The 26,578-nt window shown below is 37.7% G+C and overlaps 2 protein-coding genes across 7 annotated transcripts; both read right to left on the bottom strand.

The window, feature by feature from the left end:
- Positions 1–1,615: 1,615 nt before the first annotated feature.
- Positions 1,616–11,233, bottom strand: LOC136240142 (uncharacterized). 2 transcript variants are annotated; one of them, XM_066031024.1, is made up of 8 exons: positions 11,129–11,233; positions 3,415–6,970; positions 3,270–3,356; positions 2,483–3,213; positions 2,244–2,426; positions 2,004–2,149; positions 1,860–1,948; positions 1,616–1,807 (listed from the first exon to the last, which is right to left on the bottom strand). In XM_066031024.1, exons 2-8 carry the CDS (start codon positions 6,911–6,913, stop codon positions 1,794–1,796), a joined length of 4,749 nt encoding a protein of 1,582 aa, XP_065887096.1. In that variant the 5' UTR covers positions 6,914–6,970; positions 11,129–11,233; the 3' UTR covers positions 1,616–1,793. The 2 variants fall into 2 exon arrangements, with proteins under 2 accessions (XP_065887096.1, XP_065887097.1); XM_066031025.1 differs by having other exon boundaries at positions 3,415–6,961; positions 11,129–11,216.
- A 1,903-nt stretch (positions 11,234–13,136) lies between these two features.
- On the bottom strand, positions 13,137–24,687 carry LOC136240149 (uncharacterized). 5 transcript variants are annotated; one of them, XM_066031043.1, is made up of 9 exons: positions 24,610–24,687; positions 24,404–24,560; positions 14,775–17,986; positions 14,661–14,717; positions 13,942–14,609; positions 13,706–13,888; positions 13,478–13,632; positions 13,338–13,427; positions 13,137–13,284 (listed from the first exon to the last, which is right to left on the bottom strand). In XM_066031043.1, the coding sequence occupies exons 3-9, from the start codon at positions 17,929–17,931 to the stop codon at positions 13,266–13,268; spliced, it is 4,329 nt and encodes a 1,442-aa protein (XP_065887115.1). In that variant the 5' UTR covers positions 17,932–17,986; positions 24,404–24,560; positions 24,610–24,687; the 3' UTR covers positions 13,137–13,265. The 5 variants fall into 5 exon arrangements, with proteins under 5 accessions (XP_065887115.1, XP_065887112.1, XP_065887113.1 ...); XM_066031040.1 differs by having other exon boundaries at positions 24,420–24,560; XM_066031041.1 differs by having other exon boundaries at positions 24,404–24,530; positions 24,610–24,680.
- Positions 24,688–26,578: the final 1,891 nt, after the last annotated feature.

The following is a 26,578-nucleotide window of genomic DNA, read 5'->3' as shown; positions in this document are numbered from 1 at the left end:
TTTAGTTTATGGAAACACAGTTTGGTTTATCGGATTCCTTGATGTCGGGCAAGTCCTGTGGTGTACTAGATTTTGTTCTCTGGGACAAACGGAAAGGGCAAAAAGCCTTGTTCTGGTGAATTATGCATCATCAGGTACATAATAAATGTTGGGAAAACAAGGTTTTTCACGTACTTCTCTGTAAAATTACCAGTTAAAGGCTAAGTATGTGTGAATTCTTAATCAGAACGCTTCAACACAAAATGATGCCTATACTTTAGTGGATTTGGTTGAGGATAACAGGTTGTACTCTTTGGGGTTTGTCCACCCGCGTAATTGATTTTTCCTGTTGTATGGAGTGTGCATTACAGGGGATCCTCACTAATCCAAACTCCAGTGATCTGAACAGTACGAATCACTGTTCTATTAGAGTATTTTGTAACAAGTGTATGTTCTATTAGAGTAATTGAACTAGGTTCTGTATAATAACCAATGGGCTCACTAATCCGAACAATTCACTAATCTGGGTGTCAATGATTGATGTCAACGATCGGTATGAATCAACACCACCAAAAGCTATATTGATACCGATCATCAGTATCAGTAGGTGCCACTAAAAGCTATTGACACTGACCAAGCAACTCAAACATCAAACACACTGGTTGTATGAAGGTAAGTTTTGGTGAGTTTGAGGCGAGCTAGGGTTGTAGGGAGTGAAGTGACAATCCTTGAAAAGCCAGGCCTAGACAGCTAAAGATGTCATTATGGTTGACAGGGAAACTTCAGTGTTAGCTTTAGGGTTCTTAAATATAACATCCTTTTTGACCTGCATTTGTAAGGTAGGAAAGAAGAGAAATTGGTAGCTGGCACTGGTAGTTGAATGGTTAGCACAGTGGTCTGGAGTATGCTAAAGGTGAAGGGGTTGGGGATCTGATATGCTTTAGTGCAATTTTCATTTTTCTTTGACATTTTGTCCAAGTTTTTGTCCAACAGCTTCAGATGGCACTTATTAACACTGATGATTGGTGTCAATTAGCCTCGGCCTTAAAATATTGAGGTTTAATACCTTGAAGATATTCCCTAATAGAGCAGTCAGCAAATCTTGCAATACTTCCTAATAGAACAGTCTAAAAGTGAATACTCTCTAATAGAACATTCCACATATTTTGCTGCTGCACTTAGCAGAACAGCAGTTGGCTGTGCATAGTTTCTCAGTACTGTACGTTGGGGGTGGTGGCTTAGGAAATATGAAAAATGGAACAACTTCTGTACAATTATAATTGGTACACTAAGAGATGTCAGTATATAGTGGAAGATATTTTGTAGAACTAAGAGTATATAGGACATTATTTTGATTCAGGCCTGCCTACTTGCATGTGGTCATCATAATATATATATCTAATTCACTTTAAAGGTTTGGATGAATACCAGACTGCATCAAAGTCACTCAAACCACATCAAAGGTCTTTGAAGTGTCACAAAGTTGTAACATGTGTACTCATGGTCTACCTGCTGGCTTAGGATAGACACCATGCAGACCAGTTGTTCCCATTTTACTATAAAATACCCATCTTTTTGTTACACATCATTGAGCCAAAAATGACTGCAATACCTACAGCTGCATCTATTTCCCGCTTTGTGTAAATAGCTATGTTCAAGAATATGTGTCATACTGGTATATACATACTCAACTAATGAAATAAAATATACATATACCTAAAAACTGTTTTGTAGCAGATACAAAACACAACAAACTAAACATTGGCATGTTATGTATCAGTATGTTAATAGCAATAATCTCTTCCATGATTGTCCTAACTGTTGTTCCCTATATGCAACAATTAGCATTGTAACAAACCACATGCTTAGCTATTTATTACCTTTGGCTCCATCATAGATTCCTTGCTCTACAATAAAGGGAATGCTATCATATGAAATTCCATATTTTTTGCGAATGCAAAAAGGAACCCTGTTACAAGGAATTTATATATAGCTCTAGTGATTTTAAAAAAAAAAACACTTACAGATCTGTGATACCCCTTGCAAGTCGTTTCACCCCTTCAAATGCAAAACAGCAAGTTAGGTCAGCTTTTGGTTGAAGGCATGTGAATTTGAATGACAACTTCATAGATTCACATTTGTATTGGGAAATATCTTTCTCTATTTGTACCTACGTGATGGATGAAGGAATATAGACTTATTATACAGTGTATGATGAACATATTTTTTATGTTAAGTGTAACTATACGTGATTTACCACTTACTTCACTGATGTCATTCATTTGAGTCACACTCCAACCAGATAAACAGTCACACTCACTAGAGCCACTACAAGGGAGTACACACTTCAGTTCAGTACCATCACCATCAACCATAAACTCTGTCTCCACTATTTCTGGATATGCTCCATTATCTTCATAGTAAGCTTTTCTGTACAGTGTGTTCACCTGTGTATTTACCTTTAATTCATCATTTGTTCTTATTAGCTAATGTGTACAGTTACCTTGTACAATTCTGTAGGAATGTTACACAAATAAAATATATCAGCTCTAAAGCTATTTGGTAATGGTCCACAAGGCCACAACAATTTGGCAAGGTATCGAACTGGAGGAATTTTAGGTATTTCTCCCACTGAAGACCATTCCTGGTGATGTGCCTTGCGAGTCAATACAGGAGATTTTGCTCCATTTGATGTACTAACATCTTCTGAAGCTTCGTAGAATTCATCATCTGATTCAGCATCTTCAACTTTACAGTTAGAACTAGCAGCAACTGCCATCAATACAGATTTATTAAGCTCAAACCATATACATCCTTGTTTGTTGTCAATTTCATAGTTGTCCATCAAATACCCGAACTTATACCTGGGACCTTCACAATCTTCACATACTAGGAACCTCATCATGGAGTGATGTTGGGGACTAGTGAACACTGCTGAATGAGGTACTACCACTATTATGCTTTTCTTCAACACCACATCACTCCCACTACCCAGCCACACTACTGCACTTCTTAGCTTACAATCTTCAGGTAGATCAAATGGTCCACTTGTTGTGGCTCCCATGTAAACTGTAACCTTCTCACCATCATCAATAGCATTAGGAGGAACCACTATTGATACTTTGTGGATTGGAGACTGAAATGTTCCTCCTTTGTGGTCAAACTGTTTAGTGTGGATGGGTCCAGTGAATGACAAATCAGCAGGTGTATCAACGTCAGCTTTTGAAACATTTTCTGCAGAGCAATTGCAAGCCAGTAAATTACTGTATCATAAAAACATCAATGCAAACCTTCAAAGATCAAAAGCTCCTCTCCAGCAAATGAATTGCCTCCAGAGAATGAATCGCTACTTGGTCTCTTTATTACTGGTAGATGGTCTAATAATATTGTAATGGATATCACGTGCATGCATAGTGTACATTAGTAGTTACTCACCGTAAAATGCTAACGTCGGAATTAAAGTACCACACTGAGAAATATTAGTTGCCATATTTGAAGATACTTTCTCTGATCCTCCAAACAGGAGTAGTTCTAGTGTGGGAGTCACTACCACAGCTGAACAATGTTGACACTCTACAACTTCACTCATCTTCCTCCATGTGTCTGTTGTGTCCTTCATTAGAACACAAGTCACATCATCTTCACTACCACTAATACTGGCAATAATCATCGGTTGTCCATTAATGTCTACCACACTAAATGGTTTGTGATGTCCACTTAACTCTTCTACCGCATTTATGTCAACCTCAGACCAAAGTGATACATTACTTTCTGACTTTCCTGTAGAGGCTGTTATCAGTTTATTTGAATTACTACTAAATACTATACCATCTCCGATGATGTACACATCTTGGCCTGCTACAGCACAACACAAAACTGATGATACATTCGGACAATTATTCTCTGATAATGTGAACCATTCTCCTTTTGTGGTGTCAAGAATCTCCATCACATTCACAGCTTTTAATAAATTGGATCCTTCTTTACAGGCATATCCTCCACACACGATCATCCACCTCTCACCATAACAACACACACATGGCAGTATCCGAGGAGTTGGGACAGGTTCACTGAATTTCTTCCATTGCTCATCTGATCCTTCCTCACACAACACATACACATTCCCAGTCAGAGTGTTCCCTTCAGCTCCACTGACCAGTACACACTGACCATTGACATTGACTACACCTCCCAACACTACTGGACTAGCTATGGAATCACACCTACACTTTCCTGTGTGGAAACAGAACACCTCATTACCTCTCTCCAAGAACTTCAAGTAAGAATTTAAGTCTTCACCATCAGGATTCACTACCTGATATCCTCCAGTTACATACACTTTATCTTTGGTGGCAGCAGCACTAGCCCTAACTCTTTTCAGTGGCAGTGACACAAAGGGGTGCCAATGAGTATTGAAAGAATGCTTAAAAGTCTGCTCATCTAAACTTTTGTTTTCCAATTTCTCAATATACTTTGTTTTTTCTTTGATAGCACCTTCCAGATGCTTGATTTGTCTCTTCATCACTTTCTGAGAATTCTTAAGTTCATTTTCCAGCTTCTTGAATTTCTCATCTGTACTCTTCATCAGATCTGAATTATATTGAGTATTCTCCTGCAACAATGTGTTCAGCTCTCTTTGACCTGCCTGAGTCTTGTACATTTCCATATCTTTATTTAAATGTTCAATTGTTCGCGCATATTGAACGTGAAGCTTGCTTATCTCATCTGCATGTTCTTTCTTTAGTAGTTGTATCTCTTCGTCTTTTCGTTTCAAAGATTCCTCCCTACTCTTTAGATCCTTCCCAAGATTCTTGTTCAGTTTGTCATTGTTTTCTATTAGTTTGTTGTGGATAACACTGCCATCTTCTAAAAATTTTAATTTCTCTTCTCTGGTATATAAAGATTCCTGCAGCTCACTGCAAGAGGATTCCAAAGTGCTCAACCGATATGACTTCTCTTCAAGTTGCTGTTTCTGCAAAGATGATTTCTTTTTCAAGTCTAACACTTGAGCTTCTTGCATCTTCAAAGTGTTGGAATATGGTAACAGTTGCTGCTGTAATTGTTGATGTTCTTTCTCATTTACATCCTGTAACTCTAAAATCATCTGGAGTAATTGTGATTCTTGCTGACTGATTTGCTCTGCTGCAGAAGATGAATTAAGAGGTTTCGGATGCTGATCATTTTTGCATGTGTACTGTACTGTATATTTCTCTTGCAATTTATTATACTGCAAAACGGACTTATTTAATTTACTTTCTTTGTCTTCCAACTTCTTTCTCAAATCCACCATCATGTGCTCTTTCTCTGTGCACTTTTCCATGCTAGTTTTAAGCTCTTCACATTTAGTTTCTAATGTCTCTTTTATTTCATCAAATTGCGCTTCAAGAGTTTCCTTTGTCTTTGCATGAGCTTCATTGGCTGCTGCTAGCATATTTTCTTTTTGCTTGAAATGCTCAACTTTGTCTTTCTCTTTCTGCAACTCATCTTCTAAATTTGCTAGCTTTTGTTTTTCAGCTGTTTCTCTGTTTTGAAATTCTTGATTCTCTTGCTGTAGTGTTTGCAATTCATCTTTCAAACTTCCTACTATGAGTATTTCATCCTTCAATTTGGTTTTCAAGTCTTGAATTTCTTGCTGTAGTTCTTCACACTTTTTGTTAGTTGCTTTAACTTCTTCTTGTTTTGCTTTTGCGTCTTCTCTCAACCTGTCTCCTTGATTTTTACAAGTCATAGTAAGTTCTTTGTTAAGGTCACTCTGTTTAATTAGTTCCTTGTGCAAAGATTCTTTCTCTCTTTCAAAATTAAATTGGGTAACTTCCATTTGCTCCAATTTATTTTTGACACTTTGTAATTGTTCTTGTAGTGTCGTTATATGCTTTTGTTTCTGTGCAAGCGACTCTCTATTTATAGCTAGATCATTGTTTAGTGCTGCAATTAGCTTTACATTTCTCTCTAATTGACTTTCTTTTTTCTGAAGCGATGATAACATATCCAGTTTGTTTTGTTTGTACTGCTTAGCTACAACTTCTGACTCAGTTTCCATTCCCTTAATATACCTTTGTAGCTCTTCACAAAGTTTAGATGCAACAGGTCTACTGGATGGTTCATCATACAAACATTGGATTGCAATTTGCCGTAGTAAGCTACTTTTGTTAGCCATCTGGTCAATGAATTCTTTCCTCCTATCTATTTCTGTCATTTTTACATATGAATTTTGGAACTTTTCAGACATCACAAACTGGTCAGTTGGCTGTGGAAACAATTCTGTGATAGTATGAAGAACAGTACAACCAAATGAGAAGATATCCATCTTGGAATCATATATTGGTGTATGCTTCAGAGCTTCAGGAGCCATGTGAGCCACATTACCTGGTGCAGTTGATAATTTCTGCCCTGCTAAATTTAGCAAAGCCTTGGCTTGTCCTAGATCTGCTATTTTGGCTTCCAAACTCTCTGTTACCAAAACATTGTTGGCACTTAAATCACGATGAACTATTGGTGGTTTCTGACCATGAAGATATTGTAAACCACAAGCTACATCATAGAGGATGTGTGCTTTTACTAATAGTGGTAGTTGGTCAGATCGTTGCTCAAGTACACTAAACAAATTCATCCACATTCTCTCCATCACTAGTATAGGTGATACTAGTTTATCTTTAAAATAAACGCCCAGAAATTGCACAATGCTAGGATGTCTCAACACACTAAGTGTATTTATCTCCTTGAAACAAACTTCTGCTGGTCCATGCTTACTTGTAAGTTCTCTTAAGTAAGGATGCATCTCCTTAGCCACACATGGCTTCCCATCATACACTGCAGCATACACAATACCATATGACCCCCTACCTAGCACAGTATCTGTAATTGTGAGGTCTTCAATAATTGCAAATTCAACATGTTCCAACAGTTTTGGCTTATGTGATCCCCAAAATGGCATCTTTGTCAATATATATGCTTCTCACTTCTGACAACAGTGCTGGTTAGTCTATAAAATCTGATAATAATGCATTGTTTACATTATAGATGATATACCGCCGTAGCTACTATGTAGATGCATGCAATTAACCATAAGTTAGATATTCACAATATTTTTGCTTAGGAAAAGTGGCATAACTGTACAAATCATATTGTTTGGTATTAAATAATTTCAATATAGTCTCAATAATCTCATAGCTTGTAGAAAAAAATGTAAATTTCTAGGAATAGCTATACCATGGTCGTGAGTGATTTCCCTAATATATATATTCCCAAGTCAAGCATCTATCATTTCCTTTGCCCTTGCTATAATTGCTGTAACATTGTACAGCTCACGTGAATGCGTCCAACCTCCTCTGACAGAAAATTATCAAGATTGAAGACAGATCAGTACTGCTGACCCATTGACCTGGATGTGACTCGGTTTTTACAACTGTTACTAATAATAGTTAATTTGTTATTACCATGCATTCATCCTGAAATAGTAAAGTGCAGGGTGGCAGGTTTTACCATATCATAACATCAAGAGTTAATACTATTAACTCGTGATAACATGGTGAGGCAGTCAAAATTTAGCATTTTTAGGTGCTATCATAGCACTTCATTTTTAACAGTGTGGGCTATAGTACTCATGAAACATCCTTCATATGCTATACAGCCTGTACACAGTGCTTCTCAAAGCAAGCGATTGCAGTTTTAGCTATATAATTTGCTTTGTCTTTGCATACCATACACACATCATAAAAATTTGAGGCACTTATATGAATCAAGAACACTATACAAACAAAAGCAATAAATCATTATAAACTTATTGATATGCAGATTCATGCATCACTGAATGTCTGTTCTAATGGCACCCTGCCCTACTCATCATGAAAATCTTTGAAAAGATATGAAATGAAGCGTATGCACTAAGTTACCTTTTAAGGTCATTTATATGACCACAACCACTAGTATTGCTTCCCATGTATGTTACAGCAGCAATGTATTTATAGCTACTGGTACTGTATGTATACTAGTTATACATACTTGAATTGATTGCTGAGATCATTATACAGTTTACCTACATACGATACACTGTAAATTCGGAAATATGAATGTCATACAAAATGCCATAGGAGTGACACAAAATGGCCAGTGTAAAGTCTGTGTTCCTTTTGATGTTAAAATTTCATGCGTGGTGACGTTGCTGCATCAGCACCGACATTACTGAGCATACCATTACAGTAACTGCTGATGTTTTTGATGCAGCAGCTTATACTAATGCTATTGGCTGATGTACACTTTTGTTGCTGATTGCTAATAGTGCTGCTAGTCTACAGATGGCAACCTATTAAGTTCATATATGCACCGTTTGAGGTCGCCTACGCCTGAAGACATACTAGTGACCATATTATCGCTTATTCAGTCATGGGTATTGACTGAAGTAGGGAATAAATGTCCAGTAGTATATCTTCAGGTGTAGGCAACCTCCCTACTTTTATTCCTAATCAGACTGAAAATTCTTACTTGTACTGGTTGTTAAAAGCATGAAATGACAGGCTGCTATATACCCTATAATTCAAACCACTCAATTACTTACTGATTATATATGTACATGCATGTGAGACTGCTGCTTCTTGCTCTTTTGCTGAATAGTTTCTTGTATAACTACTTCTTATAACAGTGTACTTGTGCTTGTTTGTTTACATTTTTTGTAACATTATTATTTTGGCTGGTGAATCCACACATACTGCGGTACAAGAAGAATGGCTCCAGGCTTGTTTATCATCTGAACGCATGCCCCAACATTCAATTACTGAAATAGTGAAGTGCCCATTACGCTTTGATTTCAGCTATGCTCAACCCATTACACAACATTACAAATGAAGAACACTAGGAGAAGGACCTCTGCAATCAATCCAGCCACAACAGAAATCTCAGACAATTCCCGTTACAAATGTAGGGAAGCCATCGCATGATGCTACCACTAATTGACACCTTGTGCTGTCAGCAAAGATATATGGTACACAAAAGAGGACACAGGTAAGTCCATGAAGCATGCATTGTATGTAAGGCGTGCCAAAAGGCACCTGTTGGGGTGAAGCAATACTGAACAGAGAAAAAAAACAAGCTTGTATAGCTTTAGCCATTATCATGCTATGATTGCCTAGCTGAAAGCATCAGTCAGGCAGTAGAAACTTCTACTGAATAGTTTTAAAAAGATTTGTAGCAACCTATTGGTGGAAGTGTTTTAGGTCATACTGAAGGAACTTTTGGACTTGGTTATACCTAAATAATACTGCCAAGGTGCCATGAAAGTTTTGTGAGGCTGTGTTAGGATGACATGCATTTTTGGACAGAAAATCCCAAACCTTCATGATCCCTAATATACAGTACTATATTGTACTGTATGATTATGGTACTGTAACAGTAGCTGCAATTAGATAATCAGGTTATTTGGTACCCACAAGTGTGTACCTAAAATGGTATAGGAGGCCTCAAGAATTTCTTTGCTTTTTTCTAGCCACAGCATCCATTAGAATTATAACTGAGTATTAATTTACAAAACTTATTTGTGAGCTGTTTTAACACAAGGGAACAGAAATTTGACCATATAATACAAGTTACCTTGTAGGACACATAACATGTGGCAAAACTGAAGGCACATCTTGGGCCTATTAGCACTGTGAGCCAGTAAAGAAATTGAGCCTGTAGCTGTACTGTAGTTGCATGGGTTATGATGGCTGAAGGGCGAAGGCATCAGCTGGTCAGTATAGAAAATCTGGTTAATTAAAGCTTAAAATTCTGTAATGATAGGCATTTTGGGATAATTACTCTGAAGGCATATTTGGGCCTCTAACCAACACTGTCAAGTCATTGTGAAAGAAGCGTGATGCTGGTTTTCAAGTGGTACAAATCTTCATGATCCCTACTGATCGTACTGTACAATAAGTATTGCATGTATATCCAGGATCTGCTGGTGCATGGATTCAACTCAACTTTGGAATAGAAGGTTATTCAGCGGGAGTTTTCATAATGGTTAATTCCATTTAGGCACTATTGATAGTTATGGATGCATGAAAATTGCATTTTTCTTGGTTCCTGTAAAATACACACTTACTGTTGCCTGCCCACACTCACTTTACTCGGCCACGCACACACAATCGCAGTTACAATTTCAACAGGCACACTTAATGCTGTATGCTGTACAGTATATACACACATTAAGTCATGCTTAGAAATTAAAATAGACATAGCTATAGCTATACACGCTAAATAAATTACCCAATCACTTAATTGGTGGACACTTGATTTCAGCATTGCTAGGACTCTGTGTCACAAATTAACTAGATATTTATTATTATTATTATTATTAACACTTCAATCTTATTCTACTCCTATGATTAGTTAATCGAAATCGACCACTGTATAGGGCTGTGGTTGTTATTGTTATTATCTACTTTACCAGTTAGGCACTGGAGGGTGTACACAGAAGGCAGAGCCTGTGCTGCAGGGAGAAGACCCATAGACAAATTGTTATCCTAAAGTGACCAGACGTGATTGTATGCCACTCTGTTTCCTGCCGTCCACCGCCCGCATCTAGCTAGTTATTCTTTTATACTGACATGCAGGCTCAGTAAAAGCCATCTTGAAACAGTGTCAGCAGTGCTATCAAGTCGGCACAAACTTCACGTTTCTGTTATTTTGCAACTTACAAATTAAGGAAGGTACAAGCTTATGTGTGCTTTTATGCAGCTTTTTGTGGCAGTTGTGCCATGATGGCTTGAAAAGCTGCCAATCTTATAATGAAATAATGGAAATGTACCGCCCGCCCGTATGCAGAGTACAGAATCATTTGAAGTGTCCTAAAGTTTTTTTGAAATCATGAAGAATTGCAAGTCCTATAGACTAGTTATTGATTATACAAATCCTCGATTTACAAACATCCCAATCGCATGCATGCAGGCATGGGCAAGCCTGGTACAACACCGAATTAGCTAAAGACATGCACGGTTAATTACAGTACAACGAGCAAAATATAAAATATGTAGCTAGATCGGGTCGCTAGAACTGCTTTAGCTTCTCGTTTGCCAGTTCAAATCAGGCTTTCTCTGCACGCATGTGTCTGTCGACGAACTCCCATTATCATGTGGCATATAATTATACACTATAGCTATTAGTGTTTCCGGCTCACCTCACTAGTGAATATAACTCAGAGCGGACATCGACGAAGCTGTTTCTCAAACGTCATCGTGCCGAAAGTCTTAGTGACACAAAATGGGGTGTGTTCAGCTCGTCACGTGTCATCTTAATTGTATATGCCCAAATTAAGGCATAGCCGCAACTATATATAGCCATGCATGTTCGCAGCTATAACCACTTAAACATATACATGCAGCTGACTTATCATTGTCATGCACTTATATATGCAAGTTCCATGCACCTCACGAGTCGTGCACGTCAGTTTTCAGGATTCAAGTTGATATTTGGTCATATCCTAAAACCTCATGGTCAATTTAAGAGGTGAGAAGCTAACTTTTGTTCCCTGTGCAATGCAATGCAATAGCCAGGTAGCTAAAGAGGAGTCTAGTTTGGGAATTAAAAAAATATATATTAGGCCTGTAATGCTACCATGTACATGCATTGATTGGGGGAGGGGGCATGCATGAAGCATGACTTTGCACTAGCTATATAAGATCATGCTGGGGCAGCTGATCTAGCTCTATACCATCAATGCATATTAGATTCCACAGACTCCATCACTGCATACTATTAGCAGCACTCTCTGATACTCATCACTTAATTGTTGGCTTGATGAATCTGGTGTTGCATGGCTGCCGTGTTGCCTTAGTATGAGTTATCTCATGTTAGTGACTGTCAAGTGCTGTGTCTGTCTACCAAAGTGATGTCAATTTTTTTTTAAAACAACCAGCCTGTGTTGCTGTCTCCTGCATGTTCTTACAGAATTTATAATTCATTCACACTTTTTAGTGTCATCTATGGAATGTGATCGAACTGTTGAATTAATGCTGATATTTGTTTATACTTCATAATGTATGTAATTCTCTTTCTGAATTAAAACATTATCTATATCTATGTATCATATAGATCACTGATTCTCTCCGGGGCTCAAATCTTGCACCTTTTACCATTTTCCTCCCTGCATGCATGCTTTGTAGCTATTATATGTAATTAATACATGCAGTATAGCTAATAATTATGCATGTAGTTTAATTGCTATAGTGGCAGTACTATAACTGGAGGAATTATACGTATATTGAAAACTCAAAGAGAGATGTGTACATTCTTTACTTAAGTACAGTAGCTATAGTCTTCAATCAATGTATTCTCAGCATGGTATACAACCGAGGCGAGAAATCTTGCAATAATCTTGTCGCAAGAATATGCGGGCCCTCATGCTTGTGCATATATATTTCAGGCAAATCACTCACGCCCATGTTACAACTACTACATATATTGCTCTTAAAGTCTGTTAAAGATAACACCAGAGGGTAGTGAATTGCATAGCCAGATGGTTGGGGGTAGGTATATAGGAATGAAGGTAAGCATTAATTCTGGTGGAACTTGCCTGACCACATGTACTGGGTGTGTTTGGATGTAAATAGTTCTGAAAGTCTAGACTAACATGACCAGTTAACATCTTAAAAACAATATTATCTTATCAATATCTCTTCGGCATTGAAGTGTTGTCTGCTTTATAATTAGCTTTGTAATCATACTTTATAATTAGCTCTTACACAGACCGATAGTCCCTTTCATACAGTCTTTATTACTTATCCATGCTGGCCAGTAGCATATCTATAGACTCTGGTTTGGTAAAGAACAAAAAAATGTATCACTGATAAAAGTATACATAAAAATCCTTATGTATTTATAACTGCATAGTTTACTTGCTACACTGATTCTCTGAATAGTGTGACTGCTTTATTAGAGTCACTGACTGTTCTAAATCTCACAAACAAATACCTCTGGTATGGCACCAAAACTCTTTGGTAGAGCACAGGTCCACTTCAAGATACACACTGATGCCAGCTAATTATTGTAACAGTTTTACAATCCACACTAAGATTTCAAAAGTAAATGTATATCACCAGTAAAAGAATGAAACACCATACAGTAAGAAACTAAGACATCATCTGCTAGATTAAAGGCTTACAAGACTTCGATCTGTTCATCTTAGCTACGTACCATAAAAAATTGCAATAAAATTTTTGTAATTATGTACACAATTGTTTTCAAAAGGTAGAAAAGTTCTATGCTGATGAATGAGGCATTATTTCAAAGTTTCAGGAGACATACTATTCATTTCATCATTTGTCATCTTTTTTGCTGTGGTAAAAAAACTATTTTACTACAAAAATAATGACATTTAGTATTATTACTTTGTAGCCTCATCAAAAACACCTTTCTCCACAATGAAAGGAATTGAATTGTGGGTAATATGGTACCTGCTTAGAAGACAAGATGGCACCCTGAAGAAATTATATGTATATACAAAACATACATACAAAGTTTAACTTACTGATCTGAACTGCTTTTTACAATTCTTTCACCTCCTGGAAATGCAAAACAACACGTCAGATAAGCTTTAGGTTGATAACAAGTGAACTTGAATGAGCATTTCACCGGATCAGTTTTGTACTGAAGATAACTTCTTTTGTCCTTCTCTATGTGTATCTGTGTGAAGATGTGCACATGATCAATTATACCAGCTGGCTTTGGCATGTATGCATGAAGCTATATAACATACTTCACTGATGTCACTCATTTGAGTCACACTCCAACCAGATAAACAGTCACACTCACTAGAGCCACTACAAGGGAGTACACACTTCAATTCAGTACCATTGCCACTAATCAGAAACTCTGTCTCCACAATTTCTGGGTACAATCCATTATCTTCACAGTAATTTTTTCTATACAAAGTGTCAACCTGTGTAGTATAATTACAACAGCATTATAATCATTACGGCGATGGTTAGCTACCTTATAATGCTCTGTTGGAAGATTTTGTAAATAAAATACATCAACTCTGAAAGAATTAGGCAAATGTCCACGAGGCCAGAACAATTTTGCAACATATCGACCTGAGGGAATGCCATACGACATCCCCGTATAAGATTTTGAATTACATGATGCATCATCACCAGGAGCATAATAGAATTCAGCAGATTTAATTTCTCTAGTGATGGAACCGGCAGCAACAGCCAACATTGAAAATCTCTGCAATTCAATGCAACCTTGATCATTGTCTATTTCAAAGTGGTCCATTGAATACCTGAACTTATACCTTGGACCTTCACAATCCTCACATACTAGGAACCTCATCATGGAGTGATGTTGGGGACTAGTGAACACTGCTGAATGAGGTACTACCACTGTTATGCTTCTCTTCAACATCACATCACTCCCACTACCCAGCCACACTACTGCACTTCTTAGCTTACAATCTTCAGGTAGATCAAATGGTCCACTTGGTGTGGCTCCCATGTGAATTGTAACCTTCTCACCATCATCAATAGCATTAGGAGGAACCACTATTGATACATTGTGGACTGGAGACTGATATATTCCTCCTTTGTGGTCAAACTGTTTAGTGTGGATTGGCCCAGTGAAGGAGACAGCAGGAGGTTGATTCTCTTCCAAAGCATTTTCTATATGCCATATAATAGGTTCAAGCATACTACAATAGAGCATCTACCTACCTTGTGCATAAAATGTGGACTGCCCATTTGGATATGCTGTGTACTGAATTGGTTGATCTATATAAAACAGCATTTTGTACAGTCACATACATTCTTGTAATTAGTAATACTCACTCAATATGTCTAAATTTAGAATTGAAATGCCTTGTTGACAGATGTGAGTAGCTTCATCCCCTATTACATTTTCAGACCCTCCGAACAGGAGTAGTTCTAGTGTGGGAGTCACTACCACAGCTGAACAATGTTGACACTCTACAGCTTCACTCATCTTTCTCCACGTGTCTGTTGTGTCCTTCATTAGAACACAAGTCCCGTCATCTTTACTACCACTAATACTGGCAACAATCATGAGCTCTCCATTGACTTCTACTACACTAAATGGGTAGAAGTCTTCATTCAATTTTTTCTTTATATCTGTTTCAGACCAAAGTGGTGCATTTCTGTTTCCTGTTCTTGTAGAGGCTGTTATCAATTTATTTGAATTGCTGCTTATTACCTTTTTATCTCCAATAACATACACATCTTGGCCTACTACAGCACAGCAAATCACATTTGATACATTTGGACATTGTTCTTCTGAAAGTTGGTACCATTCTCCTTTAGTGGTGTCAAGAATCTCCATCACATTCAGAGCTTCTAAAATATTGGATCCTTCTTTATAGGCATATCCTCCACACAAGATCATCCACCTCTCACCATAACAACACACACATGGCAGTATCCGAGGAGTTGGGACAGGCTCACTGAACTTCTTCCATTGCTCATCTGATTCTTCCTCACACAACACATACACATTCCCAGTCAGAGTGTTCCCTTCAGCTCCACTGACCAGTACACACTGACCATTCACACTGGTTATACCTCCTAACACTACTGGACTAGCTATGGAATCACACCTACACTTTGTTGTGTGGAAAGAGAACACCTCATTACCTCTCTCCAAGGGCTTCAAGCAAGAATCCAATTCTCTTCCTAGAGGACAAACTTGTTGGTATCCTCCTGTTATATACACTTTATCTTTCACTATCACTGCACTAGGCCTTATTCTTTTGGCTGGAAGTGACAGATATGGAGACCAGTGAATATTAAAGTTAAAATAGCCAAAGTATTTAGATTTTTCTATGCATTTAATCTTCTCCTTGATAGTCCTCTCATGATGCTTGATTTGTCTTTTCAAATCTTCCTGAATTTCAATGGCATCCTTAAGTTCATTTTGTAATTGCTGGTCACCATTCTTCGTTAAGTCAAGCTCACACTGAATTCTCTCCTTTATTAATTCAGAAGCTTCTTCTTGCTTAGCTGCCTGAGAGATATGCATATTGTAGTCCTTTATTAAACATTGGACTTCTCTTGAATGCTGACTTTTAAGGTTGCTTTTCTCATCAGCATGCTCCTTCCTTTGCATGTGAACTTCTATTTCTTTTCTCTTTAATGATGCATCCTTATCTTCACATTCTTTTTGAAGTTTTCTGTATAAATTATCATTATTTGCTAGCAATTGTGTGAGAAGTGTATTTGTTTCTTCTGTTAACTTTAATTTCTCTTCCTTAGAGTAAAGAGATTCTTGCAGTTCATTGAGAGAAGACTCTAGCATACTCAAACGATACGACTTTTCCTCAAGTTGTTGTTTTTGTGTAGCACATTTCTTCTTTATAGTAGACAACTTAACTCTAAGATCATCAACCATTGTTTCTTTATGATTAATAGTATCAACATATGATTGACGTTGCTCTTGTAGTTGTTGATGTTCTATCTCGTTGACATGTTGTACCTCCAGAATCATTTGGTGTAAGTGCGATTCTGAATTGGCTAATATCTTCCCTTTTTGAAAATATAATATTTCATCTTGCTGCTTTTTAGAAGTTACTTGCAGTACTTTGTACTTCTTTTGTAATTCAGCAAGTTGCCATGCAAGATCTTTATTTTTGTTACAGAGGTCTTCTTTATCTGCCACTAATGTTTTGTTTTGCTGTTTATATGCATCTAAACTATCAGTAGTTTTCTCTAGGTTGGCTTCCAAACTTGCAATGGTGTAATCCTTTTCAGAAAGTCTGGCCATATCACTTTTAAGATCATTATTCAAATTTAGTATCTCTTGCTCCATTTCCTGCACTTTTACACCAATTTCATTTTGTTTTGCTTCTATTTCTTCCTTCAACCTGCTCACTTGACTTTCACTCATTGAAGTCAAATCTTTTTGTTTCTCTAGTTCCTTTCGTAAGGACCAAATTTGGCTTTCAAGGCTCTTCATTTCTTTCTGGAATTCCTTTGTTGCATTTTCTAAACTATCTCCTTGTGACTGAACTAACTGAATGAGATAAAGTTTATCTTCTTTGCACTGCTTAGCTAGTTCAGGTAATTCAGCCTCTAATACTTTTATGTGTTTATCTAACTGACTGCAAAGGTAAGATGCAGTGGGTCTCTTAATAGATTCATCTTGTAAGCACTGAATTGCAAGTTGCTGAAATGTGTAGTGTTTACTACTAGTCATCTGGTTGATAAGTTCCTTTCTTCTTTCAACTTCTGATAGCTTCAGAAATGAAGACTGATCATCAGTGGATTGTACAAACTGCTGAGCTGGCTCAGGAAATGTTTCAGTAACTAAATGAATCACAGTGCAACCAAATGAAAATATATCCAACTTGGCATCATACATTGGATTATGTTTTAAAGCTTCCGGAGGCATGTGAGCTATATTGCCTGGTCTTGTGGATAGCCTTTCTGCTGATATATTTAGAAAAGCCTTAGCTTGCCCAAGATCTGCTATTTTGGCATCCAAGTTCTCAGCTAACAAAACATTGTTTGCATTCAAGTCTCGATGAATCACCGGAATGTCTTGGCCATGCAGATATTGTAAACCACAAGCTACGTCATAGAGGATGTGTGTCTTGATCAACAATGGTAGTTGGTTGGGTCGTTCTTCAAGTATAGTAGATAAATTCTTCCACATCCTCTCCATCACTATTATTGGCACATGTGAATTATTTTTGAAGTAAACACCTAGAAACTGAACAATGCTGGGATGTCGCAATGAGCTGAGAGTATTGATCTCCTTGATGCACATATCTAATGGAGTAGGACCATCTTTATAAACCACTTTTGAGAAAGGGTGCATCTCCTTAACTACACATGGTTTACCATTGTATACTGCACAGTACACAGTACCATATGAACCACTACCTAGTTCAGCTTTTAAAATCTTGAGATCATCAATAATATGAAATTCAGTAGCTTCTAATACCTTGGGCTTACTTGATCCCCACCACGGCATGGCTGCTTACTGCAGAGTGCAATGATGTTTCTGCTTTGTCAATATTATTGGTAACCTACGTGTGGAAATACAATTATAGTACCTTATCATACAGTATGGTAGTAACTATATTATTAGGGATCATGGAGGTTTGAGTTTTTCTGACCAAAAATATCACCCAAAAACCAGCTTCACAATACCATCCTGGTACCTTGCCAGTATTGGTTAGGTATAACCAAGCCCAAAAGTGCCTTTAGTATTTGCTTCCAATGGGTAGCTATAAAATTTTATTCAATGGAATTTTCTACTGACTAGCTAACTGTGTTCCTGCCTGATGCTTTCAGACAAGTGGAACTCGACAATGGCTAAGACTACGGGCTTAACTTTTTTACTGTTTGACGTCACTTCATCCATAGTGGTGTGTGCCTTTTTTATGCATGTATCATGGACTTACTTTTGTCCTCCTTTGTGTCACATTTATTTTTGCTGACATGCAGTGCAAGGTGTTGATTTGTGATAGCGTGATACGTGGCTTCCCATTTATAAACAGGAATCATCCATATTTTCTGTAGTGACTGCAGAGGCATCTTCGCTTGTAACGCTGTGTAACGGGCTGAAAATAGGTGAAAGTGAAGTGTAATGTTCACTTCACTTTCGAGTCAATAATTGATAGCCGGTCAGACGAAATCATTAACTCTGGTGCTATCCTTTCTTTTGATGCAGTATGTGCAGGTTCACCAGTCATAATAATGTTACATAAACAAATAAGTATAAGAAAAAGTTAGGAATTTCAAGTTCCTAACAGTACGACATAAAACACTTAACTACAAAATTTAAAATTTTTTCTATTGACTGACTGCCTGACCTGACTGATGCCTTCAGACAAGTGTAACTCGATAACATATAAGGCTATGGACTTGATTTTTTCACTATTCGACATCACTTCAGCCCAATTGGTGCCTTTTGGCATCCAGCTGCAATACATACATTGCATGTTTTATGGACTTACCTGTGTCCTCCTTTGTGTCCCATTTATCTTTGCTGACAGCACAAGATGTTGTTCCATGATAGTGCTGCATGATGGCTTCCCTACATTAGACGGGAATCGTCTGAGTTTTCTGTTGTGGCTGATTGATTGTAGAGGTCCTTCTCATAGTGTTTCTTATTGTAACGCTGTACAATGGGCTGAACATAACTAAAAACAGAGCATAATGGCTTCACTACTACCTCCCCAAACTGACTTTCTTTTTAGTTAAATGTACCCACATGCATACTTATTTATTTTTGTACACTCTTCAACACTTCCTTGCCATGCCCACACAGGTGTTAATCCACTGATCCTGTTCGGTGGTCGCATGTGACTGAGGACTCATTTATGTAGTTTTTATGTGTCTCATTATTCAATAATCTATCTTTCAGTAATTGATATTTGGGATGAAAATGATAAGCCTGGTGCCATTCTCTCCATTCTAATGTGGTATGATGAATGGGTTCACCAACCATAATAATATTACAAAAAAGTAAAACAAACAAGTATAAGGAAAATTAAGAATATTAAAATAAAAGTAGTGAAGCAAAGGAGGTCACCTACACCTGAAGATATTAGAGCTGTGCACCTACAAAGTTTTAATCACCAGTTTATTGGTCACCAATAATTGACAATAATTAGTTAATTGGTACAATTAAATCCCACTATTTAGGTATGGTGTTATAGCAATAAATATCTCTTTATGGAGCATGTGTGCTTGTGTGATTGACATTAAAAATTCTTACTGATTTAAGTGGGTAACTGTTGGATGCTTTATTGTAGACTTGTCACACCCAAGAGGTCACAGTATTGGTGATGGCATCCTAACCCATCTTGTTGGCAATAATGGTACAATTCTTGAAATTCTAAACACACACCAAAGCACCCCCTGCTGGGAAAGGTAGTTGTTGAGAGTGCCTTCCTGCTTGTTAGAATTGGAAGTGAAGAAATGGTGCATGCTACCTTTGGGCTCTGTTCTGCACCATGATTAATTTGTAGTGTGGTCAGCACAGCAAAGTGGAGTTGTATTTTCTTATAATTTAGAGAGGTGCAATATTTGGACAATACCCTTACAGTAGGTGCAGAAAAGTATGGTACAGAAACTTCACTCTGAAACACTTTGTGCAGATTTAGGCATGCCCCCCTCTTTCTCCCCCTCTCTCTTTAGCATTGGTAAAGGTGGCCAGAATCTCGTTTTGAATAATGCTGGACACAACCCACTCAGAGATCAGATTTTCTGCAATAAGCTGCTGCAAATCCATCCAGAGTACCTGGTCAAACAAGCTGTACAAAAAAAAGCCATATACTTTCTTTACTGTGATTCATTTTCAATGGCATAAAAAGTTGATAGATGGCAAAGGAGGTAGTCCCAGGCTTATTATCTGGTACTTAGAACAGAGATCCTGGTTCTCACAATGTTGTTGCAGCTGAATATTGTGAAAGCAGTAGTCGCACCTTGTACTTTATTTTTCATATAGCACTCGTGGCAATGCTTTAAATGATTTATGGAACTTTCTTGTAGCCATACACTAGGACTCACAATTAACACGCATTGCATGAATTATTAGCAGCCTGAATGCACACAAACTAGTTTAACAAAGTAACTCATGCGTAGTTCACCATAGTTTGGCATGGTAGACGTTCATTGCGTATTTTGGCAGGTTTTGGTCACAACCCACAACTGATTCTATTATGAAATATTTCTGTGATATCTCCAGGACTTGTCTGTTTACATTAACAAGTGTAACAGCTATGTTACCTTCTCCCACCCATCATCAAAGTATTCAGATATGTCTATAAAAGCAATCCATTGGTAGAACTTGTGTTGGCTGGGGTGATTGACCACTCAGCATGGCGCAGGCCATGCTGAGTGGTCAATAGAGATCATGCACGAGTTTCTGTTTATGTAGTTTAAAGCATTTATACATTATTTATCTACTGTAACTCTGCATGTCATAGCTAACTCTGCATGTCATAGCTAACTCTGCATGTCATAGCTAACTCTGCATGTCATAGCTAACTCTGCATGTCATAGCTAACTCTGCATGTCATAGCTAACTCTGCATGTCATAGCTAACTCCGCATATCACAATTAATTTTAGTAGAGACCACTGTTCTTTGCCATAGTACATGCTGAATAGAAATATTAGTTGTACCAGTGCAAAAATGCATTTGTTATTTAAACTAATCTGTGTACTATTTTGTGAGTATCACTTCATGATAAACACTTATTTTGATAATACAGTGACATCCAAACTGATTGATTGATACATGCAAATGCAATGATATTAATGGCGGATCCAGGATGGGGCATTTGGGGCAAATCCCCCCCCCCCCTTCAAGAAATTGCATACAAGATCGAGATACTCTAATAGAGCAGTCAATTACTCTAATAAAGCAGTCACAATGTTCATGAGGGGCAGTGTAGCTTACCTATGAAGCTATAAATAGGATTTTATTTTACATAACAAACGTGATATAGTTGGTAAGGATAACTAGCTATTATTGTCGTGACCTTTTTTTTTTTTTTTTTTTTGGTCTTCAACTGGTTTTCAGCAAGTTTTTTTGGTCTTCAACTGTTTTTCAGAAAGGTGCCCCCCCTCTTTCCAAACTCTGGATCCGCCCCTGGGTATTATTGATGAAGGAGTAATCACAAGCAAATAAACATGATTCTGTATGCGATACATATTTGTCATAACTATGTGTCGCACTGAAGCCAATTGCAAAGGTGATGAACTCAATAGCAAAATCCCGAAAATAAGCTGTTGAAATCACACTCAATTCTGTGTCACTAGGCAATATCCAATAAGTACAGTAGTGTTAAATGCATTGGATGGTGTTGTATAAACTGACATACTGTGAGAGATGGTTGTAATACGTCTTGTGTTGTAGGTCATATGTGTTGGCAATTGCAAGCTGATGGTGTACTACCTACTGTCAGAGTCAACTTTCCATCACCAGATATTTGTGTGTACATCATGTCACCACAAACAGCTATTTGCAAGCACCTCAATTATCATGACAGTCCAATTAAATCTTTTTGTTGTTGTTAGCGTGTATATGTGTTTGAAATACTTTAACCCCTAGATTTGCCAGTATGGCTACCACAGAGCATGACGCAACGAAGCAAAAACACGTGGAGAAGGCTGGTACCATGGTCAGAGCGTCTGTAGAGTGTCAGGGTGGTATGTGGCTTTACTTAAAGCCACTACTAAACCTCTACATAAGGATGCACCATTCAATGTAGTGTACCTCTCTTTGACCAAGACCTGAGAAAATATGCTTGAAAACCTGTCCATGGGAATTAGAGAACTAACAATCTACGTATGTGTTTGTGATTTTCACACGTGCTTGGCTTTCCACAAAATTTTCATCCTCAAAAATTAATGATTGTCGGGTATGTTTTCTAATAGGTAACCTCAGTGAAATTCAAGTGATCCTCGAAAATAAAACTGAAATTTGTTGGTCCACGAAAATTACATACCTTGTAAAATTTGCACATATACAGTAGTATCAGGAGGCTGGTGATAGAAGTACTGCAGAGGCTACTATATGGGACTTTTCCGGAAGACCAACGCTTACACATTAAGCTTCACTATATCAACCAGCACACATTGCATTGTACACTATTGCTCAGTACAATGCAACACCGAAGGAACACGTACTGACCTATCTATTAAACACATTACATGTGTTAACATACCATAGAGTCTGGTTGCTAAGCACATATTACCTGTTAAGCGCATACCCATTTCTCATACTTAATCATGGTTGATAATCGCATGTGGACAAACACAAAGTTCTAACATGAGATGAAGCTATACAAGAGAAGACATGAATAGTGTATAGCACATGGCCAAATTAGTTGTATTGCATGACTTCATGACTTGCCTCATGACTAGCTACGTACTTTATATTGCATGATTCTATCAAAACATTTGTCAACTTTAATAATATACATTACAAAAATATGCAACATAAAAAATATGCAAAAATGAGACCGCCTATTAAACACAACACCATAACTTCCGTATACTTTAATGTACGGAGATCTGTTATGCCTCATCGACATCCTTGATGAATGGCAATTCCAGTGATGTATAGGAGTTTGTAAAGTGATTAAGAGAAAAGGCAGGATGGAGCTTTGTATCGCTAGATTACATGTTCAAGTAAGAATTTAATTATATTACTTGGGTGGAAAAATCCTCAAAAGTAATCAACCGAATTCACTAAACTTGGTATCATTCTACGTGGCAACACTTGCTAGCTGATTAAAAATCCACCTGAAGTAAGTGCTAAACTGATCATTATATAGAAATACATTGTGAAACTCATGAAAAATAGGGTTTTCCACTGTAAACTATATTACAAATTTTCTTGTTTGTTGTTTATAGCTATAACAAACTTCTGACATCATTTTCGTGAAAAAAACCACACTTATGTAGCTATATGTAGCCCTCCCTTTTGGGGTGGGGTAAAACTGGGACGGGGACAGGGAACGGAAACAGTGAAAGTGAATACTAGGGGCAGGGAAATGAAGGACTACAGTCAGGACTCCTTACTTAGCTACATGCATAGTGACAGTGGATGGAGCTTTAGGCCCTGGCATTACATAAGTCTGGATTGAAAACCAGTTATCAAAAAAAATTACTTATACGTGTAAACAAAGCCGAAAGCTAGACCCAAAAACTACTAGAAAAGTATATCCATGAAATCTCAATGAAAAAAGCACCCACACTACTGTGAAAAGTCAAGTTTTCATTGGGTGGCCCAATGATGATCCTTGGGAAGCATTAAAATTAGACCCCCCGGCTATTATCGTTTAACATTAGGATTAGGGGTGACCATTTTCTTAAGTTAAAACCTCCCCGGTGCAAGATCCACTTAGAAACATGTAATCCTCAAAATCTTCTTGTACAGTAGCATCACCAGATACTAATAAGCCTTATTAGTATCTGGTGATGCTACTGTACAAGAAGATTTTGAGGATTACATGTTTCTAAGTGGATCTTGCACCGGGGAGGTTTTAACTTAAGAAAATGGTTTCTGAGTGGTTTCCAGAAACTGGTCAAACACAGGCAAGCTGGATCCAAAATACCCTACTAGAGCAGTCGCTCTAAAATAGAGCGGTCACCTTATAATAAGGTGACCGCTCTATTTTAGTAATAAGGTGACCGCTCTATTTTAGAGCGACTGCTCTAGTAGGGTATTTTGGATCCAGCTTGCCTGTGTTTGACCAGTTTCTGGAAACCACTCAGAAACCATCCTTAAGCAGGTATTATCCATCCACTGTCACTCTGCACGTAGCTAGTTCTGACTGTAGTCCTTCATTTCCCTGCCTCTAGTATCCACTTTCACTGGGCCGGCCCTCTTATTCCCCGTCCCCGCGTCCCGGTTTTACCCCACCCCTCCCTCCCATTGATTGTGCCTAAATTCGGCTTTCTACCACAGATTCTTGTTCGTTACCTTATTCATTACTTACTCACTGCTTTGCGAGGTGATTAGTCTCCCAGTGTTCAGTCTGCGTTTCGTCTCGGCCGAGCTGAATCAGTACAAGATCAATCAGTGAAAGTAGCTAGGCCCTATGCCATAACTACGAGATATATCCATATTGGTAGACCGGCTATTACGTATCAGTATACACCGAGGTATACACTGATTTAGACACCCACCTTGGCGAGTAATGAATAGAGGGACGGGCTATAATGTATAACCGACTAACTTGCGAGGGTAAGCCGTTTTTTACTAAGGTCACAATAAGGTGTTTTACATTACGTCATTTACTATAGTGTTGTTTATCTGCACTCTGATCATTAATGTTTGAGACAACCGCAACCATGTAACTACGGCGCAAACCATAAACTAAACTGCAATACACATACTGGACTAAAGGGAATTTATTGGTTCCATAGATAGAACCAATTATCACGATTCTAGTAGTTTAAAGTTAGCTTTATCTACTAAGGCCAGGTAAACTTGATTAATTGTTTCAGTCTCATCCACCCTCATCCCTTTTTATCCCACCGAATATTCAATTATGTGCACACGTATTTTGATGCTAAGAAGGCTGGTTATCATTTTACAGCACAGCAAATGTCACTTGCACCTCAGAAGTTCCTGAAATTAGGTTAGGTAATCCTAAGGCTGCAGCACATGTTGTTGTCAGACCTTCAGTGCTGGTCACTGTAAAGTGCTAGTAATAAATACATTAGGTTTAAGGAAGAAAATCCATCCCTCCTGGAGGAAGACTGACCCGACTAGACATTGGGTGGCCTGCAGTTTGAATCCTGGGGTTGGAGGGATTTTTTCCTTACTTTGGCCCCTTTTCTGTTACACCTTATCAGTCAGTAAGTCAAGTCATTAAGGTCTAAGTCCCTGAAATTAGGTTAGGTAATCCTAAGGCTGCAGCACATGTTGCTGTCAGACCTTCAGTGCTGGTCACTGTAAAGTGCTAGTAATAAATAATAATAATAAAAAATAAAGAAATGGTGGTAAAACGTGAGTACTAGCTCATAAAAGGCTTTAGCTAAGCTTTATAGTAGCTAACAGACAGCTCAGGAGTTGATTTGGAGTATTTACTTTAATAATGAATAATGAAAAATGACTTCTCGCCTGCATGGAAATCCAGATTTTTGTGGGTGAGAAACAAGTACGTAATCAAGTTTGCCTGGCCTAGGGTTTATATAGGGCTTGGGTTCAGTTTTATCTTCACTAGATCATTGTTTTATATTGTTTTGCATTTAAAATACTCAAAAATTCAGGGAGCTAGCAGCTCAGTAGCAGTGGTAACACAGTGGATAGGACTCTGATGAATTTGGAAAAGTAGTGAGATTGCCGGAGCATTCTCCACAATTATTTTTAGTTTTTTTTTCCACGTTATAAACTTAAAAGTGTGCCCAAATATGTCTGGCTTGATCATCAATAAAACCTGATCATTACATGTTTTTAGGCCACTCCCATCACCAGCAATGAAACATTCCTTTATTCCATATTCTCAGTTTCATTTTTCTTGCATAGCTATATATATATACATTCAAAAATGATTTTGTAAAGTGTCAGCTCATGTGTCAATATACCATCGCACAATTAAATCTACATTTTTGTTTCCCAGCATGGATGAAGAATACAAGTACTTATTTTTTATGCAGTTTGCTACAGTATGGCTGTGCTCAGGCAAGTTATTAATGGTTTGAAAAAAGCAGCTTATAGCTAATAAAATGATGGAAATGGACTGCCTGCCCACATGGTAATATGCATATCAATATCCCTAAATAATTCTTTATTCCTTGTGACCTGGATACAAACATAGATTCATAATTATACTTCCCCTTTGTATTTGAGCTTTACTTGGAGCCCTCTCCCCCTACATAGCTAATTCTCCCTCTTTAGTTTAGTTTTCTAACAAGTAATTGTTATATATCTCTGTGTTATAATCTTGTATGATTTTTACACATAGAACAAATAAATACATGTCTGAGAGGAGGACGGGAAGCAGAGAATTAACTTATCACGATCCCTGAACTATACAGAGCAATTATTATTGTGCTGATATTATCCATTGGCCATCAGCTCCCAACATTTAGTAATGTAATAATTGATAGAAGCACCATTTAGCCTACCTTGTAGTTATTATGAGCTTCT

Source organism: Dysidea avara, chromosome 12 (genome assembly GCF_963678975.1).
Source record: "Dysidea avara chromosome 12, odDysAvar1.4, whole genome shotgun sequence".
NCBI classification, from domain to species: Eukaryota; Metazoa; Porifera; class Demospongiae; order Dictyoceratida; family Dysideidae; genus Dysidea; species Dysidea avara.
This window is presented reverse-complemented; position numbering and strand designations above follow the sequence as displayed.